Source organism: Pleurodeles waltl, chromosome 1_1 (assembly GCF_031143425.1).
Source record: "Pleurodeles waltl isolate 20211129_DDA chromosome 1_1, aPleWal1.hap1.20221129, whole genome shotgun sequence".
In the NCBI taxonomy this organism is placed as follows: Eukaryota; Metazoa; Chordata; class Amphibia; order Caudata; family Salamandridae; genus Pleurodeles; species Pleurodeles waltl.
The window spans coordinates 25614165-25635181 of NC_090436.1; the positions used below are offsets into that span (position 1 = coordinate 25614165).

The window sequence follows — 21017 nt, forward strand, 5'->3', positions numbered from 1 at the left end:
TTGGTTATACTTTGGCATCCATATCTTCCTCCTTACATAGAGGTGATTCTAGCTGAGTGTTAGCGACATAAATGTGCAGGCATACAGATTCCTGCAGCCTGCTGGCATTTTATAGCATGGCACGTGTTCGTACTGAAGACAATAGGTTATTTGAGGAACACCCTGATGGATCCCAGAGTGATCAATTGGACATCAGGATCCAAAGACCCTGGAGTTCATTGCATTTACTTTGGGGCCCTCATTTCTTTCAAGAGCAATTCCAACCACAAAATGGATGAAACATAGGACAGAGCAAGTGCAGAAGGGGTAAATACAATGGGAGACAGGCAAGAGCTGTGATTGGAAAAAGAGAACAGGAGAAGAAAAGGGATTCATGAAGGGTTAGTAGGACAGAGATGGAACATTGGTTAGGAAGGGGTGGAAAAATGATAGGCTCAGTGAAGGGTGTGTCTCCCCCATGTAACAGAGGTCTCAGGGGTGGCTCTGCTTTCCAAATGGGTTGCTGGATGGGCAAGAGTTGTGTTGGAGGTAATATAATGTTGATTATTTTAAAAAGTTGAGAAACCTGAACCTCTCAGCACATATTAAAAGATCTTCACATGCTCATTGTATAATGTAAGGAATCTTTCCAGGGCCTACTCTGTTTGTGTTTCAATAACTTGATGTACTTTGCTTGCATTGGTCAGATATTCATTCTCTCGAATTGAACGAGTACTTCTTGCAAAGATTGATGAAGATGGAGGACGTCGACGTGACAGTCTTCGTATCCTGAAGAAGGTCAGAGAGGATAAGTGGAAGACCAAGTTTGGGAAGGTGTTGGTGTCATATCACCTGAAAGTGAGTCTGCAGTCTTCTCATCTCCTTTGTGTACATTTTTCTGGTTACGCTCAAATCAGTCAGGAGCATCAGCCATGATCTCGGTACCTCTCTCACCCACACCTCACTTGCTGTACATTCATCATGACCCGACTCTCACAGTAACCTAAGATTGCAACGTTCATACCTTGAGGATGTTCTGCTACCTCCACAGCCACATGAAATTATTATCAGAGAAACACCCATGGACTTATTTCTGGTGAAGGGTAACACAACCCCTGATTGCTGCTGTTCATGATCTTTGCATTCACTGATTGAGCCAAGAGATTCCCAGAGCATGTACCTTAGCCAGGCTGTTTTCTTCCCAAGATCTCTTTCTGGCATGGGACTTCCAATTTTGTATTCATCTAAAGTTTCATACCTCAGATTTATGATTTTTTTTGTTTTCATTCATTTTCCTAGAAACTCCCACACAAGAGTCTGGTTCTAAATCTATAGAGGGTGTCACTGTAATCACATTTGCAGCTATTTTTGTAATCACTCAGTAATGAGATTTTCCTCCTTCAGTGGTTGCTTCTCCCCTAGGGCTATAATGCATCCCTTACATACCTTTGGGTTATATTCACTCTCCACAAACCTCCTCCCAGTGCTGTCTTTTCAGTTCACAGCCTTGGAATGTAATGTTAAAAGCAGCACAGGTGAGGTAGATGACCAATCCTATGCATATCTGAGCGGAGGTTTCCATTTCTCCTGATATCCATCCTTTCTCTGCTCCTTACAGAATGAGTAACCCCTCCGATCTAGCCAAAGCCAAAGAATTGCTAAAACAATAGAAATCTGTAGCCACCCTCCCAGGCTCCACCAACTACCCAAGGACCATGCCTGTAACTAGATGGCACCTGGCATCCCTGGTGGCAGATGGCACCTATCATCTATGGTGGCAGAAGGTGCCTGGCATCCATGGTGGCAGATGGTGCCTGGCATTTGTGGCAGATGGCGCCTGGAATTTATGGTGGCAGATGGTGCATGGCATCTATGGGGGCATACGGCACCTGGCATCTATGGTGGCAGATGGTGCATTACATCCATGGGGGCAGATGTGAATGGCATCTATGGTGGCAGATGGTACCTGCCATCTATTTTGGCAAATGGTATCTGGCATGTATGATGAATTTGGCACCTGGCATCTATAGTGTCAGATGCCACATGGCATCTATGGTGGATGATGGCACATGGCATCTACAGTGTCAGATGGCGACTGGCATTTGTAGTGGCAGATGGTGGATGGCATCTATGGTGACAGTTGGTGACTTGCGTCTATGGTGTCAGGTGTCACATGGCATCTATTGTGTCAGATGGCACATGGCATCTATGGTGTCAGATGGCGACTGGCATTTGTAGTGGCAGATGGTGGATGGCATCTATGGTGACAGATGGTGACTTGCGTCTATGGTGTCAGGTGTCACATGGCATCTATAGTGTCAGATGGCACATGGCATCTATGGTGCCTGATGGCACATGGCATCTACAGTGTCAGATGGTGACTGGCATTTGTAGTTGCAGATGGCACATGGCATCTATGGTGGCTGATTGCACGTGGCACCTCGCAACAAGCTACAAAGGTGCAGGTCCTTGTTTTATTGTGCCTAAGCATTAATGCTGATATGAGAAGAAGAAAACGAGCATCAGGGGCTAATCCGATGTGCTGTGGCCAAGTGGTGGAGTCCGTGTTAGAACTGAGGTACGGCTGGTGTCTCCTAGAAGAGACGGGGGTGGATAGCAGCTCCGAAAGTCAGTCAGCTTAACCTCCCCGAAGTGTGACTCCGTATTTATAAAACAAAAAGTAAACATGTAAACACAAGTACCTCGGGAAAACAATCCATAGACAGAAATGTCCTAAAAAGACTTGCCATAAACAAATGCCATAAAACCCTTTGAATGCAGTGATAAGCAGATGGTCATCATGGGGTGATTAGAGCATCCTTTTTGTGACTGACTAGTACATATGCTTGTTTCTTCAGACTGTGCTGTTCTGGGCCTGCGAGGAAAACCCCTCGCCGAGCGATTGGAAGGACCTGGCGAGGAGCTTTGCAAGGCTGGTGGATAAACTTGTGTCTTGCCTCAAGGAAGGACGCCTGAATCATTACTTCCTGGGCTCAGATGTCAACCTCTTCAAACCGGAGCACAGCTCCCGCCTTAAGGACCTCTGGAAAGACGTCATCAAGTTTAGAACTTCTCCAATGTCCCATTTCCAATGACAATTCCCAGGTAAACACCACCTCATTTTGGGCAGATGTTGGGTAGCGCTTTCGTACCATATTTATTCACACCTTTTTTGCAGAGTTTCTGGTGCAGGGATCGCAAACGCTTAAAGAGAATGAATTGTTTATTTCGGTTAATAAAAAACGTACACAACAGCACATTAAAACACAGAGTTCACCCACATTTTAACATAAAGTCCAAAGAGCATTTGTGCTAATGTGTTTGGTAGATTGTCCAAACGAGAAGCATTGCTCGAACTCAGCTTCAATAATTATCAGAGGTTCTCTTTCAAGGGCTTAAATATTTAATTAGCCCTGGAGGGGACAATGTCAAAGTTGACGCACATGGTGACTTTAGAGGCTGGGTATTGGTAGGGGTAAGTACACACCTACCACCAGCAGTACAACCCCACAAAGTAGCCCCCTGGCTCAACCCCTGGTAGCATGGCATCGAGGAGTCAGGCTTAACTCAGGAGAAAGCATTTAAATACACCAGTACAGTAAATAAGTCAGACACAACACACAATAAAAATCCCTCACCAACGTATAAAAATAGTAAATATTTTTATCTTTAAAATGACAAAAATCCAATATAGGGAACCAAAGACATGAAAGAGAAGCAAATGGCACTTAAAGGGAAGGTTGTCTGTACCAAGACACAGTCAAGAGTTCCAGCCGTCCAAAATGTAGCATTTTTACACTTACTTCTAGAAATGTTTTTAGATGCAGGACAGCGGTCCACAACAACCCCAATCCAAGATTCCAGAATCTCTGAGTTACTTCTTGGGAAGGTGGGACTACAATTCCCACAATGCACCTAGCCAAATCCTTGCAAGTCCACTGGACACACTCCAGGATGGGGGCGTTTGTGGAACTTTGATGGAGGAAAGTGATTAACAACCCCAATGCAAGGTTCCAGAATCTCTGAGTTGCTCCATGTGTTGTTGGGACTACAGTTCCTACAATGCACCTGGCCAAATCCTTGCAAGTCCGCTGGACGCACTCCAGGATAGGGACTTTTGTGGAAGTTGGTGAAGTGAAGCTCTTTTAACCTGTTGCTGCAGGGAGTCCACTCTGGAGTCCTTTTTTAAGCAAGGAAAAATCCTTTGTAGTGTGGTTCCAGTGTGCAACAGGCGCCGTCCTTAAGTGTGCCGGCCTCTGCGTTGCAAACCAGGGTTTCAGCAAGGCAGTCCTTCTTATTCTTGGGGTTTCAGGTGGCAGATCTGAATGCCAATGCAGATCAGCCATTGTTATACATTCATCTTGGGGGACAGTCGGTGGGCATCCTTATCAAATAAGCTGCAGGGTGCCACCCAGAGGTACGACAACTTTCTCCAAAGTGTGGCATCTTCTTGTCCCATAAAGCACAGCACTTTAACTTTCCAAGATGGAACATTTTCCTCCAGAGGAGCAAGAGCTGGCTACACCAACCCCCGGTGTAGCTAATTTCCATTTACTCCCCCTATGCGCATCTGCAGATCCCTTTCTTGAGCATACCATCTTTCTGTGGGGCACAGGGGTTCGAGGGCAGGCCTGGCTGCATTCCTTTCTGACTGGTATCCTTTTGAAGCCTCAGCTTGCTTCACCCAGCCCCCTTTCGGGTCTGACTTCACCATCTGCCTACCTCCCACATCAGATAGCCTCTGCTCAGTGAAGGCCACTTATCACCTCGTCAAAGCAGCCTTTCCAATCCTGTTAGGGCTGACCAATCAGGAGAGACCTCTAGCATGCTAGCATTTGGCTTATAGTAAAATCTCACAACATCTTTTCTGTACATGTTAGGACAATTCCAGCAATTGCAAATTGTTGCATTTATCATTTCCATTCATTTGAGTCATGGCATTTTTAACTTCTTCTTAGCAAAGTTAGGCTCATGGAAAATATTTCCATTTTAGCCTATGGGTGTAACTTTCTACAATGGGGGGAAATTAAAGGTTCAGTTTCCCCCTTACCAGGGCATATAAACTAACTTTTATAATGTCCCTGCTTACAGTTACATGGCACCCTACCTCTAGAACATGTAGGGGAGGGCTTGGGGGTGACATATGTAAAAATAAGGTAGATTGATACATTGGAAGTACCTTTAATTGCAAAGTCGAATTTGCATGCATTTTACATTTTAAAGACAGTCTGCAAGGCAGGGCTGCCTTTGAAAATGACAGCAGGCTCTCAGTAGTGCACACTCAGTGCAGGAAATCTACTGGGCCTCTAAACTTCCCTGCCCTATTGGAAGAACTCCCGGTTTAGGGTATTTCTTTTTTTAACATTTCCATCTATATTTATCTTAATAATATTTATCCATATTTATTTTGCTGTTGGTGAATAAGTGGCGTAAAAAATGGAACATTTCCACATTTATTTAACTGATAAACGCGCACTCATTCTTTGATGCCTGTCTTGTTTTACCAAAGTCAGCAGCAAAATATAGCAAAACACCACACCCGCAGGTAAATGTTAGCAATTTGATGCAAATATCTTTTAACATATGCATGTATTTAAAGATATTTTAATATGTTTTTTACCTCTGCATGCTGCTTATCTGCTCATGTGTTGTCTTGAAATTCACAACATGCAGCAAGGAAAGTCACAGTAAGAAGCACAATTCTGAGTTTTCTCCACTTTTAAAAATAAATACAAACAGGAGACACATTGGGCCAGATTTAAGAAAAGTGGTGCTACATTACATGTAGCGCCACTTTTCATGTGGCCCTTTGCACCCCCCTATCACCACCATGTGGGCGGCGTATTAAAAAAAACAGCTCACCGTGGTGCAGGGTAGGGGGCAATAGCGTCCGAATTTCAGACACTATTGATGTACTGTTCAGGGTTGGCACCAAAAGTTTAAGCAGGCATTAAAAATGCTGAAAAACATTTTCAAATACATTTTTTAGATTTCTTTGTGCCATTTTTCCAGCTCCCCCTAATGGGGGAATGCCTCCCTCTGCATACATTATGCCTGGCGCAGGCATAATGTAGCACAAGGGGTTACAAATTTGTGCAATGCATGTATTGTGCCACTTTTTATATTTAGCGCAGTGATTTTGGCTTCATTGGGCCACATTAGCATAATAAAAATGACACTAATGTGATGCAAGGAGGCACCAGTGCTCTTAAATCTGCCCCATTGTCTTCTGTCTATGTATATCTGTAAAGGTCAGTAAAAACTGAAAACTGGGAAATGTACCTATTAAATACTAGGGACTTAGATGTAGTTTGAATCCCCCTTGCCCTATTATCTACTAGGGAATTAAAGGGTCTGCCATTGCTAATTGGAATTATAACATTGTAATGTATGACCATATACCATTTATTCAGAGCACTGAACTTGTTAAGCAGAGCCCAGGGCACTGTCAGGGTCAGTTACTATCAGTATCAGTCAGACACAGGGGAGTGAACATACTAAAAGGGTGACCTTCTCACATCGCCCCTCCCAAATGAAAGGTGATGGATAACAGAGCTCAGGGCACTGTCAGGGTCAGTTACCATCAGTATCAGTCAGAAACAGTGGGGTGAACATACTAAAAGGGTGACTTTCTCACATCACCCCTCCCAAACAAAGGTGATGGGTAACTAACTGCCACCATGGCAGGCCTCATCAGCTAAGTGGAAAAACTTGGAAAGTCCATCTGAATTAGCATGGGCCACCCATGGTCTGTGTTCCACTGTGAAGTCCATCCCCTGTAGGCAAAGGGACCACCTCAACAATTTAGGATTCCCTCCCCCCTCATGTGCATTAGCCACCTGAGAGGTCTGTGGTCAGTTTATGCACAAAAGTGGGTACCAAATAAGTATGATCTCAGCTTTTTCAGGGAGCAAACCACAGCAAAGGCTTCCCTCTCAATGGCACTCCGTTTTTGCTCTCTGGGGGTCAGTCGAAGGCTGATGAAGGGAACTGGCTGATCAAGGCTCCCTTCATTTACCTGTGCCAACACTGTCCCAACCCCATGTTCTGAAGCCCCTGTTTGAACCACAAATTCCTTTGTGTAATCAGAGGCCAGCAGCACTGGTGCTGAACACATAGCAGCCTTCATAGGGTCAAAAACCTGACACGCTAGAGTCCAAATCACTTTCTTTGACATCGTCTTAGAGGTATGTCCTTTTAGGGGATCCACAATGGTCCCATAATTTTGAACAACCCTTCTATAATACCCAGTCATGCCAAGGGAAGCCATGACCTGTGTCTGGGTTACAGGAGCAGTCCAATCCAAGATGGTTTGTATTTTAGACTGGAGAAGTTGTATATGGCCTCCGCCTACAAGGTGACCCAGGTACACAACTGACCTCTGCCCTATTTGACACTTACTGGCCTTATTAGTCAGGCCTGCCTGCTGCAGGGCCTGAAGCACTTGCTTTATGGGGGTCAGGTGATCCGTCCAGGTGGAACTGTACACAGCTATATCATCCATATACGCTGCACTAACAGCTCCAGCTCAGACAAGGCTCCGTTCACCAACCGGTGGATGGTGGCAGGTGCATTACTCTAAACTGACAGTGCCCCTCTGGTGTGGAAAATGATCACCTCTCTTTTGCTCCTCCACTTCGTGCAATAGCCTGAAGTCAAATCAAATGTACTCATCTCTTAGCAGCCCCTAACCTGTCAATGAGCTCATCAGCTCTAAGTATAGGGTGAGCATCAGTCTGTGTGACTGTATTCAATTCTCTGTAGACCTCACAGAACTTCAACTCTTTCTTTTCCCCCTGAGGATTAGGTTTGGGTATCAGCACCACCGGAAATGCCCATAGACTGTCAGAAGCCTCAATTATCCTTAATTACAGCAGCTTAGCTACCTCAGCTTTGATACTGGCTCTGACCTGGTCAGACAACCTGTCCAGCTTATTTTTGACAGATAGGGTGTCCCCATTGCCATGGACACACCAAGTGGTGAGTCCAGGGGTGAGTCAAAACGGACAAGCAAACTGCCCAAGCACCTGCGTGCAGTCTTCGCGCTGTTAGGCTGGCGATTTGGGACAGAGTACAATTCCCTCCACTGACCCATCTTGCACATCAGTGGAGAGGAGGTCCAGCAGGGGCTCAGTTTCCTCTTCGTCTCCTTTATCTGTGAGAATCAACATGATCATGTCTGCCCTGCCTTGGTGGGGTTTCAACCAGTTAGCACGCAGGACACTGTGGGGGTTCCTGTGGGTGTTAAAGTCCATCAGATAGGTAACTTTACCCTTTGTTCTAGGATGGTATAGGGCCCAGTTCCCTTGTCCTGGAGGGCCCTAGGAGCCACAGACTCCACCACCCACACCAACTGACCTGGTTTGCATTTAGGCATGGTAGTTCTCTGGCCATACCAGAGCTTCATGAGCTCTTGCCTGGCCTCCAAGTTCCTGCTTGCATTGTACATGTACTCTGCCATGCGAGATCTCAGTCCTAGTCTAAGACTCTCTCACTAGGCACAATGGCCCTCTTGCAGGGTGCCCAAACAATAATTCAGAGGGACTGAAGCCAACCCCTTTTTGTGGAACCTCCCTGTATGCAAACAGTAGGCCTGGCACTAGAACATCCCATCTCCTCCTGAGTTTGTCAGACAAACCGTTAATCACCGTTGATCACATGGATTGGCCACCATCCATGTGATTTTTGCGATTCCCAATGGGTATCAAACCGAGACCTACCTCATGAATATTAATGAGGTAGGTCTATTTGCAATCCACTAGGAATCGCAAATGAAACTCAAAAGAGTTTCATACATTTGAAATTGCGATTTCCTAATTACGATTTGCATGAAATTGTAATTAGGAAATTGCATTGTTAAATCTTAGTACATGTTGCCCTTAGTAATTAATACTAGTTTTCCATATTTCCAGATTTAGATAGTCAGTTGCCCCCAAATCCACTTTGTTGTAGGGATTTGCCTCTGATATAGTACTCTAGATTCTTTCCAGTGCCTTGAGGCAGGTTATCCGCCTGTGCAGCGCTTTACTAGCCAGTAAACAGCTCTCCAGCTTCTCCCGGGTAATCTGAGAGAGAAAATTCCCCTGATCGGAGCTCACAGCCGTTTCACATGACTAGTCCACTCTTCCACATGCAGCCCTTAGAATTGCTAGCGCCGGGCAGGTGAATCTGTACCGTGGACAATCGATGAAAACAGTACCATGTTGATCACACTTTATCCTGATATCTGAACATTACAGTAATATCCTGCACACACATCTCACTGACAAACTATGGAACAGAGTTGTGACATTAACACTTTCTTGCTCGGTCAAGTCACGTTTCTTTTTTCCTCCCGGTGCCCGTAGAAAGCCAGCCAGTGCTTAATTTGTGCAAAATAAGTGCCAAGGCTCTCATCTGGAGGCCACTGCAGTTTGCAGTACCCGTTGCCTCTGCCAGCGCTGCCGATGATAGTAAGAACACAACTACTAAGCATCACACTCCTACAAGTGTGACTATTCAGACTATTCCAGCTCCCAAAGTTATAAGAATTACTTGTGAGGCAGCTATTAGTAATTTTAAAGCGTATTGAATCAGCAAACAGCGCCACCATGTGGCAAATGTTCATAAGTTCTGGTGTTGACAATTAAGAGCTGATGCCGAGGACCGGAAACTACCGGTTCAAATTAAGCCCTGAAGCCAACCCACTGTTTAGCCACAATAACCAGGCCATTAACTTCAATCCACTGCACAGGATACTTCGGCCCATGTTATTCCTGACTCATTTAATGGATTTTCCAAACAGGCAAGCAGGGTTCCTTCGTCAGGCCCCATTCAGGGGCTGACGGGGCAGTCAGGGGTTGCCTAAATGTGATGGTTGAGGTCCTTGCCCACTGGTGTTTTTGAAAACTGTGCGTATTACAACCCTGTCCACACTTAACTGTCATGATAGTGAGAGCGTGGGTCACAGGCATTTGGGGAGACAAGCGCTCAGAACTCAACAGGCAACCAATGGAAACAATAACATGTTTTCCAGACCATTGCTCACCTTTCAGTTGTTCTCTCAGCACAACTAAACACTGCACGGCCAAATTACGTTCTCAATTACTGGGCTGTTTGATCTACCTTGAGGCACTGCACCTCGTTCAGTGCCTTCTCCCTGCGGTGTATGGCAATAGTATCGGCATGGATTAGGCACAGTTCACTTAAAAGTGCCCCATGGGATAGATCAGTGATACTCAAAGTACGGCCCGAGGTCTCAAGCGGCCCTGCTGACCTTTATACTGGGCACCGTTGCGTCTGCATGGACCTCAGTTACAACTCTGAGGCTCTAGTACATTGATACTCAAAGTACGGCCCGGAGGCCTCAAGCGCCCCCCCCCTGACCTTTACACTGGGGACCATGTGGTCTGCATGGACCTCCGTTACAGCTCTGAGGCTGTAGTACATTGATACGCAAAGTACGGCCCGGAGGCCTCAAGTGGCCCTGCTGAGCTTCACAGGCAGCCCCAGCTGAATGACCACACCAGGCTGCTGAGAGGACTTACGTTCATAAAGATGTTAATTAAACAGGCAAGCACTAACTAAAAGAAAAGAAGCAGATAACGTGTCCTGCACCATTTAACTTTAAGGACACATTCATTTTGAGACATCTTTCAACATGTAGAAATAAAGGGCCTGATCACAACTTTGGAGGATGGTGTTAATCCGTCCCAAATGTGACGGATATACCACCTACCGTATTACGAGTTCCATAGGATATAATGGACTCGTAATACAGTAGGTGGTATACCCGTCACATTTGGGACGGATTAACACCGTCCTCCAAAGTTGTAATCAGGTCCAAAGTCTCTTCAAATTTTTAAAAAAGTGTATTTCATTAACATGCGTTTCACCTTAGTACATAAGATTCTATTAGTGCTTTGAGATTTTTTTTAAAAGTGAAAGTTTTCCAAATGAGCATAGAAACAGTCATGACTCCTCCCAACATGGCAACAATGCCAAAACTGAACTGAGAGGCAAGTCAGTTACCTCGAGGCACACTCTGAGTGATCTTTGTTGTTATTATGGATGGACAACATTGTGCTTTCATAAATCAAACACAAGAGAACGTTTTATACAGAGTATATCTTGACCACATGCATTTCAAGGTGCTCTTATAGGTCAAAATGAAGAAAAGGAAGGCAAACGGAAATTAGACAATTGCTTAGAATCACACAATTTGGTTAAGTGAGGAAGCCATGATTAATTCTAAGTTTTATGGTTTCACATTGTGCAATCTATATCATTCCAGTTCAATAATTAAGTTACTTCCTTTTTAAACTTGACTTTCCCAAGGTAGTGATAGCAAGTAGGGAAGGCTTACTCCAAGGGGTCGTAGAGGCTTTAAAACTCAGATACAGCTTAACAAAAAACCCCACTGCCACAGTGATGCCATCAATGCGGCCCTCGGGCACACCACAGACTTCAGCCTGTTAGTACCCATGGTCTAGATGTACACATCAGTTCAAGTAACTTCAACCAATTCACATTCACCCAGATAAATCGTACTGCAGAATTCAGCTTTTTCAATCTCTCATTCCACTCAGACACCACTCTTAACTGCTTCAATGTAGGTGCTGTTCTGGTGGTGTAGCCAGGTGTAACTTGGATAAGGCTAAGGCAGGTGCATCTTTTGAAACAATCATTACCAGCTTCCTTGGTTGAGAGATTCAGGCTTCTATCCTCTACTTGAACTCAGTGGTTGAATTCCTACTAGGTTCGGCAGAGTACCCTCTCCACCAACCTAAAGGTCCGCCTGACTGGTTTACAGAAGGCCGAAGTTGAGTATTTCAGCAACAGAGACGAGTATACTAGAAGTATGAAATCTTCTGCTGGGGTCAACACAATGAGCAGTTCCTCACTTGGGCTAATGACAACCTTCATATATGAATCCCAAGTAGGCACTAGACAGGAAGAGACTGGTTCATTCCAATATATAAATGGCAAAGCACAAAATATTATAAGGAATGGGAGGTGTGTACAAATAATGTAAAAGTCATCTTTGGGGCCAAGCCTTCACACATTAATCAAATCAGTTAGTCTTGTAAAGCGCACGGCTACTCTACAGAGTGTCCCGGCACTACAGGGGCTTTAACCACTGGTCTCACAAGGGACGAACGGACTAAAAATCTCCATTAAAAAGACAGGTTTTCAGACTACCCTTAAAGGTCCAAGTATCCTTCGTGGCACGAAGGTACAGGGGGAGGGAATTCCAACTCATAGCAGCTAGCGCAGAGAACGAACTGCCTCCCCCATCCCTTCCTCTCTGTCTTAGGCACCGCTGACAGCAGGGCATCAGTAGAGCATAAGGTTCTGGAAGGATAATGATGAGGAAGTCTCTTAGATAAATATTTGGGGCCTCGTCCATAGAAAGCTCTATGGGCAAGGACCAACCCCTTGAACTTCACTCTCGCCCTGCTGGGTACCTGTGTAACTCCTTGAGATGAACCTGGACAGAAATGTTCCTCGGAACGTTAAGCAGGAGCCAAGCTGCAGCGTTCTGCACCAACTGGAGTCTCTATAGTTAGTACCCAGGGAGTCCCCAGGATAATGCATTGGAATAGTCCAGCCGGGATGTGATGAGGGCATGGACTGCCATCTCTGGCAAGGGGCCGGGAGCAGAAACAAGAACTTTCTCAGGAACTGAAAAAGGCCAAAACATGTTCCACTTTCCACTTGCGGCTTAATGGAGGGATTGCTACCAAATTTCACTCCAAGATTCCTAACCACTCAGGTGGGAGTCAGAGGAGAAGGAGCAGAGCTAGGCCAGATCTCACCACCCCACAAAGGGGGGAGAGAACAAAACACCAGAACCTCTGCCTTACTTGTGTTGCACTGGAGATTACTCCGGCACATCCACTGAAACACCACTGGCAGACGCTTTAAATCTATCCTGGGCACTAGAGATGTTCCCGTCCCAGGAGAGAATGATCTGCACTTTGTCACCATAAGAGATAATCTGAACTCCAAAGGATTCCAACAGGGTTGCCAAAGAGGACAGGTAGACATTGAACAATGTCGGACTGAGGGCAGAGCCCTGAGGAACCCCAAACGATAAATTTAGGGCCAGGTGTGAATGGCTGCATCCACACCGACTAACATCTGTTTGATAAAAAGGAGCCCAGCCAAGCCAGTGTGGTCCCACCTACCCTATGTCCTGCAAGCCCTGCACAATGATAGGATTGGAAACCATGTCAAACGCCGCTGAGAGATCCAGCAACAGCAAGGCCACTTTCTTCCCATTGTCCACGGCCAATTTGATTGCATCAGAGACCTCTACATGGGTATAATCAGTGCTGAGTCCCGGGCAAAACCCAATTGGGAGGGATGTAGCAACTGATTGTTATCAAGATATCTAGAGAGCTTGGTATTGATTAATTTTTCAAGAACGTTTGAGAATGTTGGCAAAAATAAAATTGGCCAGGACCTTCTTGTCTGGCAAAGGTTTTTTCAGCAGTGGAATCAATCTAGCGCTCTTCCAGCAGTTGGGTGCCATGGTGCAATGAGTTGTTGTGCAACAAATTGAGAGAGGGTTTAATGGCCTCAATATTAGCAACCGAAAATCAGGGAGGGCAGGGATCACCTGGGGAGCCAGACTTACAAGCTCTGAGAGCTTGCTCTAAGTCTTCCAATGAAATAGTGGAGAACTCCGTCAAAGAGCAGGGCTGTGAGGGAGGAACTCACAAACTGAACTCTCTGCCATTTATAGCAGTAGATGCCATTTGGCAATCTGACCTATAGACATCTGCAATATTGGCTGTTCCTGCTCCTATTAAGGTCTCAACAATGCACAGAATCTTGTTCTTAAAAAAAATTAGAAAGTTGAGAACAGAGTTTCGGAGAAGCTTCTAGGAGCTGAGAGAGAACAGGCAGTTTGATAAACAGCTTAGTGATTTAAAAAACCTTGTTAGGTTTTTAAAATCACACACGCACTCACACATACACACCCACATATACACAAGAAGCATCACACACTTACAGAGTAGCAGAGGCAGGATGTCATTGAACCACCAAGGTTACTTCTCTGTTGTGCTCCCAAGACCACACTCTCCCACGAGGCCCTGCACAGTGTCTACCTGTGGGCATCTGTGCCCTGTGAGGGTTATGGGTAGAGCTTCAGGTGCGAGTGGTAAAGGTCTGTGGATCATGAGGGTAGAAATGCATCATCGTACCCTCTATCCTGAGGACTGCTGGGGGGACTGGATCTTCTGTCCATCTCTGCTGACATCTAGGCTGACACTGGAAAAGGACACAACACCTATTTTGGGCTGACTGGCCACACAGGGTTGTTGTTTTCGTAAATAGAGACCCACATGCTTCACCTACCTGACCTCCACCTGGAATTTGCGTGACAGTACCAGCAGCTGGTTTGAAGCAGTCCCAACATTCAGAATGCACAAGGAGTCCAGGCCACACTAACAGACAACCCACCAACAATCACACGGAACCAAGCGATCACCTACCTCACACTAAAGACCTTCCTCAGAAACCAGGCCAGAATCCCGAAAGAGTGAATCCAGCGGTTGTAAAGCACTGTCACCCTCCCCTCTTGGTTTCTCTCACTCTAGCTCCCTCTTCGCAGACTCCCTCTCTCACTCAGGCTAGTCTGGCGCAGGCAGACTTCACCCATGTCCATCTTCCGGGCGAGTCACCCTCTCACAACAGACATATGCCCAACCAGATTCTCGCTAGGTGGACTCTCAGACGACCCTCTTATTACTGAGGAGCACCCCTCACATGATCATCTGCAGCACTGCCACCTAGTGGCATCCAAGTCACATGCAACTTCCTAACACCATCACACACATCTGAGACAGTCACTACATTTGCTCCAGTTTTCATAGTTTTTACATTTATTTTATAGTATATAAATTACCTACTAATGGTCGCCACTAGGTAGTTATAGTTAGGGTGGCTTTTCCATAGAAAGAACATTTTTTGGTTTGCTAATAACTTTGGCCCCGTTTGACTTATCTTCACAAAACATTCCCTGAAAAAATATCCATCCATCTCATCTCCTTTCCGGAAATTTTCAGGGTGATACGTCAAGGGGGTCCCAAAACTCACAATCCCCATGCATTTTTCAAATACTTCTTTCGACAAGGCTACAGCAACAACTGCTGAATGGAATTATACTACATTTGGCAGGAAGCTAGATCTTGGTCCTCAGATTTTGCATTCTGTGATTTGAGTAAATTTGTTCAGTAGTTTTTGAGAAATTAAGGGTAAAATTAATTGTATATCTGGAAGGTTGGGCTCGCAACCTTCTTGAGAGATTCTCGTGGGACAGCCAATACAAAAATAGAGCATTCGGATCGGCCCAGTAATCTTTATTTCCTTTGGGCTATATCGCTTCTGCGGGAGTCGGACTCCTGTGAGAGAAAGCATTCTGATTGGCTGCTGGCAACATGAGAAAAATTTTACTGGCAGCCATTACTGGACTTGGGGACTCAGTCCCTTCTACTGAACTTAAAAAATAAAATAGTAAAGGGGGCAACTTGGATATACTTTTATACTCTATGCTCCATGGGGGAGGACTCATAGAAACCCTGTGGCCTGCTGCCAACCCCCCTAACCACCCAACCCGATGTTGTGCACAGCCTTTTGCACATGCACGGCGGAAGTTAGCCACGGCTTCTGTGGGTGTGAAAATAGGTGTGAGAGGCTGAATCTGGGGGTAAGAGTGTTTGTCAGAGTGTCTGTCTCAGTGTGAGAGTGCGTTCATCGGTGTTTTAGTGGGTGCGTCAGTATGTGCGCGGGCCTGTGAGTGGGTGCATCAGGGTGTCACTGGGTGTGTGAGTGTGTGTGTGACAGTCTGGGTGGGTGTGTGAGTGAGTGTGTAACTGTCTGAGTGGCTTTGAGTGGATGCATAAGGGTCTGACTGGAGCTGTGAGTGAGTACATGAGGGTCTGAGTGGGTCTGTGAATGGGTACGTGAGAGTCTGAGTGGGTGTGTGAGTGTCTGAGTGGGTCTGTGAGTGGGTGTGGAAGTGTCTGAGTGGGTGTGTGAGTGGGAGAGTTGATTGAAAGAGAGAGAGAGAGAGAGAGAGAGAGAGAGAGAGAGAGAGAGAGAGAGAGAGAGAGAGAGAGAGAGAGAAAGTGAGAGGGAGAGATAGAGGCCCATATTTATGAAAAATGCTGCACAACTGTGATAGCACAGTTGTGCGTAATTTTTTTAAACACAAGCTAACACCATCCCTGCATCATATTTATAAAATGACGCACTATGGCACTAAAGAATGGCTAGCATCTAAAAAAAAGACACTAGCCAGTGACAGATGGCATATGGGGATATGGCGCTAGTGGGTCAAAAATGCCGTTAGGCTGATGAGCGGCAAAATATATGCCACTAGTCGGCCTAGCATAATTTTTGGACACACAAGCAGCTAAAAAAATACTCCTGTCTAAGTGTAGACAGAAGTCATTAACACTACCCCTATGCCCACCACAGGGGACCAGTGTCCCCAGGCAAGCCCAACAATACCCAGTGCCAGCCAGGGGGCCCCACGTAAGGGCCCCCCAGTGGCACACCACACAGATATACACATACACTTACCTGTAACTTACCTGGGATGGGCTCCCTCCTCTTGAAATGTCCCTGTGGTGTGGGTAGTGGTAATGCTGGGGGTGGCATCTAGCCCTTTATGGGCTTTCATATAATTTAAGTGAAATAGATTTAAAAAAAATAAGTGCCAATGCTTCAGCAGCCACGAGGACCGCCACCTCCCTGGGGCTGTAATCAAATACAAAGCGGGGGCCACCCGGGCCCCCTGCAGCCCTGGGAACCGCCACCTCCCAGATCTCAAATTAAATGTAAGACAGGGGACCGTCCGCCCCCCTCTGCCTCCTCACCGCAGCCCTTGGGACTGCCATCTGCCGGGGCTCTAATAAAATGTAATGTGGGGGAGCCACCTGGCCCCCTGCACCCAGGGACCGCAACCACCCTGGGGCTAAAATATAACAAGGAGGGGGGTCATTTAAGATCCCCGGCCCCGGGGACAACCACCACCTGGGGGGTAAAATAATGAGGGTAGTCCATTTCACGGCCCGGGAACTACCACCTTCCCGGGGCACATCCAACATTTGAGGGGGCTGTGTGGCCCCCCCTTGAGGAGCCAAGGATGGCCTCAGGGACCTCCACCCCACAGGGCTGGCTCCTGCTATCTCCCAGGGTGCCCACCCCGGGACATAGGTAATTACTTTTGCTTGGTGGGAGCTTTTTCAAAACCGCCAGTCATTGCTTATTGTAGAGCTCCCAATTTACAAGCTCTTTTTGCGAGAACTGATCTCAAGCAAGCTGTAACAAATGCAGAGGTTCATTGCTGTGAGCAATGTATCTTAGCCATACCCACATGAGTTTTGTAGTATTCTTTACCTTTTTTGTGAATATTCTGTTTCACTATATTTCTGTCTTGTTATTTTGGTAGTTTACATGGTATGTAAACTCCATGTTTTTGTAGACAATGTTTTTGACACGATATTCTAGTATTATGATATTGTTCTCAATATTCTGTCATACAACCATCCCTACAGTTTCGTAGCTTTGGTTTTATAGCTTGTGGTCTGGCACCTGGCTGTGCCCTTTTCACAGACGCACTTAGATACTCCTTTGGCCACAATCTCCTGTGTGAATCACTCCTTAGGAAACAAGTCCATTGATGGCTCATCTGCTTTTTAAACGGCAACCACAAAGAGAAAAATTGGGAGGCTTATTTTAGGATATCGCTCCTGCCTCTGAACCGTCACAACACAAAAGGATGCAGTACTCACTTATTCGGGTACTTGAGTCTTTCTCAAGTGTCTCCAACTGATTTAGATATTTGTCTGCTCAGTTACCTCCATTGCAGGCAATTCCAATAGTTGGATAAGGTGGGCTCACTCACTCAATGTGACATGCTTCATCATTGCCCACCTCACCTCACTCTGGTAAGATAATACCAGGGCATACTCAACCTCAAAATGGATTTTCTTGTGGGAGTTCTTAGAAATGATCTAATCTGGATACATTTCTGAGATCCATGTATGCTTATTAAAATTACCTAAGGGTAAACCACAAGATATCTCTTTATTCAATGGTACCTTTGGTATATTAAAACAATACCATGGGGTATTTATGGGAGGAAGAACTTGGGTATTATGGCCCTTGTTTCCCTTTCTCACGCCAACATGTTTCTGGTCAATTAACCTAGGTTTTTGAAGGCCCCATGCCTCATGGTCGGTGGGGGGTGGCACTTCCTGTAGTCACACATTTGTCAAGGAGAGTCATCCTCTTGATTTCTACCCTGCCCACTCTACAGCCCTCTCATATTCTGTTTTTTAGACATGTCCACTAATTGCACATTGTTCTGCTGTGCTTGCCATTCTGAGTCTTCCATTCTATGTTTAATAAATCTCCCTCTTTCTTGAAGGTCTTGTATGAAGTTATGAAGCTCTGTCATACCACTGTATGTGGCCTCCACATATCCCACTCTGTCTACTAATGTGGTCTGCTCTCAACAGGTTAAATTACATTGCCACAAAGTCTGTTTTCAGTTTCATTGATTTTATGGACTCTTGGATATCCTGAAATATGGAGTCAAACTTGTATTTTGAGTCTTTTGTGGGAGCACAGCATAGTGTGCTTGTGTTCCTTAGCTGCTCATCCATGTGTCAACATGCGCCATTCCTAAAGATTACTACAGCGTTTTTTGGCCTCATTTATGTGTTTTTGCCACAGGGAAGCGCAGGAAGTCACTTTGCTGCACTGCCCTGCATCAAAAGGAAAGGGAAGGAATGCTGCACACATAGAACCTGCACCAAAAGTCGACTTGTCCTGCAGCCCAGCAACCTTCAAAGTCCTGGCAAGCCTGCCTGCCTTCGAAAAAAAAGGCTAAGATCTCCTGTGGACAGTGGACCTGTCCCAAAGAGACCAGCTTTAAAGAAGAAGAAGTCTGCCTGAGGAACCGCAAAACTGCCTGTGGAACCATCTCTGCACCCGACGCCCATGGCTTGAGTCCAAGTAGCCCACTGGTCCTGTGAAAGTTCCCCATTGCATAACATTGGGCACCAGATGCTGTATTGGCACTTTGCACCCGGCTGCCCGTGTACCGCTGAGGATGTAAGTTTGGTGCTGCCTTATGACCCACCCCGCCGGTGCTTACCTTGACCCCTGGAGACTAACCTATGACGCCGCCTGTACTCAACTGTGTACAGTGCATCTTCGTGCATCCCCAGTCTCCACTAGTTAACATTGGGCACCCAACTCCAAATCCGACCTCTGCACCCGGCCTCACCTGTGCCGCTGTGGGTGCACTCTTGGTGCTGGTTTGAGCCTTGCCTGGTGTGACCTCAAACCAGAAGACTGATTTGTAAGTAATTTACTTACCTGCAAAACTGCATTCTTGTTTTCCTCCCATAGGATAACATTGAAGATTCTGAACATTGCACTGTCAATTTTTGAAACTGAAAAGTATTTGTATTTTAAAAACAGCTTACCGTGTAATAAAGTTTTTGTCCTTAAAAATTATATAAAGCTCCATGTTATTTTTATTAATTGGACTTGAGTTATTCTTTTGAGTGTGTCTTCATTTATTGATACTGTAAGTACAACAAATGCTTAGCACGATTCCTAGATAACCCTAACTGCTCGCCCACACAACCACAAAAATAGAGGATTAGGTTGTCTAGTCTGGCCTCTGGATACCAAGGTGGGGTTGCCTGGACTCTATGCACAGTGCATGTCATTTTCATTCACTACCTAGAGAGACAGCCTCCTACACCCAAACAAATCCTTTACAGCAAAATTAGGATAATCATAGACTGGAAAAAACAGAACTTTCTAACCCGGACCATGCAGTGTGCATGCAGCTCTTTGATTCAGTTCATACCTCACTGTGCTAAATGATGATTGTAACTTATGAAGTACACAGTAGCAAAAAGATCTCTTTGACAAAACCAGTATCGCACTGAGCTACACAATAAAGTACTGTTCTGTGGTCTGCATGGTACGCGTTCTTTGCAGAAGGCATATTAAACCTCCATGCTACCTTAGATGAGCCACAATTTCCACTAGACAAAAGTTTGATCTCTCTCCAGCAGGTGCATGAATCACCTGAGTTATCTTGGCACTTTAATTGTTGCCTTAAAACTGTTGTACATACAAACAACTCTGCAGTGATTTTAAAACTGCTGCATTGCTACACAACCGGACCTCAGTGACAAAAGAAGTAGCCCCCAGCCTCCTGGGGACACGCTTAATGCCAGTCTGACCTTGTTGAGTGCGTATCTTGGCACATTCAAAGAGACACGAGTGAAGTCCCAAGCAGGAAGGGGATGGAGCATGCCCATTTTTACCCCTTTGTTGCCAGGCCTTTTCCCCCTCCTGTGCCAGGCCTTTTTTTGTCTATTTGGGTCTGTTCGCGCTTAGACTCTGGTAACTTCTTGTCCACATAAGCTAGCCAAGCCAAATTTGCATCCTTTTTTTCCAACATCCTAGGGATTCTAGAGGTACCCAGACTTTGTGGGTTCCCCTTGAAGAAGGCCAAGAAATTATCCAAAATACAGTGAAAATTTCGGTTTTTTCAAACAAATGGGAAAATGTGGCTGCTGAAGAAGGCTTGTGTTTTTTTCCCTGACAATGGCATCAACAAAGGGTTTGCAGTGCTAAAATCACCAGCTTCACAGCTTTCAGGAACAGGCAGACTTGAATCAGAAAACCCAATTTTTCAACACAAATTTGGCATTTTACTGGGACATACCCCATTTTTTCTTTTTAAGTGCTTTCAGCCTCCTTCCAGTCAGTGACAGAAATGGGCATGAAACCAATGCTGGATCCCAGAAACCTAAACATTTCTGAAAAGTAGATGAAATTCTGAATTCAGCAAAGGGTAATTTGTGTAGATTCTACAAGAGTTTCCTACAGAAAATACCAACTGAAAACAAATTATTGAAATTGAGGTGAAAAAAACAGCCATTTCTCTCTGCGTTTTACTCTGTAACTTTTTCCTGCAATGTCAGATTTTTTAAAGCAATACACTCTTA

At 45.5% G+C, this 21017-nt stretch overlaps 1 protein-coding gene across 2 annotated transcripts in view; it reads left to right on the plus strand.

The window, feature by feature from the left end:
• The window catches only part of LOC138258027 (protein mab-21-like 3), a 36083-nt gene extending 16586 nt beyond the window's left edge, over positions 1-19497 (plus strand). The window contains exons 3-5 of one of the 2 annotated variants that reach the window (XM_069205923.1): positions 687-837; positions 2838-3084; positions 18407-18707. In XM_069205923.1, coding sequence (XP_069062024.1) covers positions 687-837; positions 2838-3074 — 388 coding nt within the window. In that variant the 3' untranslated portion in view covers positions 3075-3084; positions 18407-18707. The other variant, XM_069205915.1, reaches the window with a different exon arrangement.
• Positions 19498-21017: the final 1520 nt, after the last annotated feature.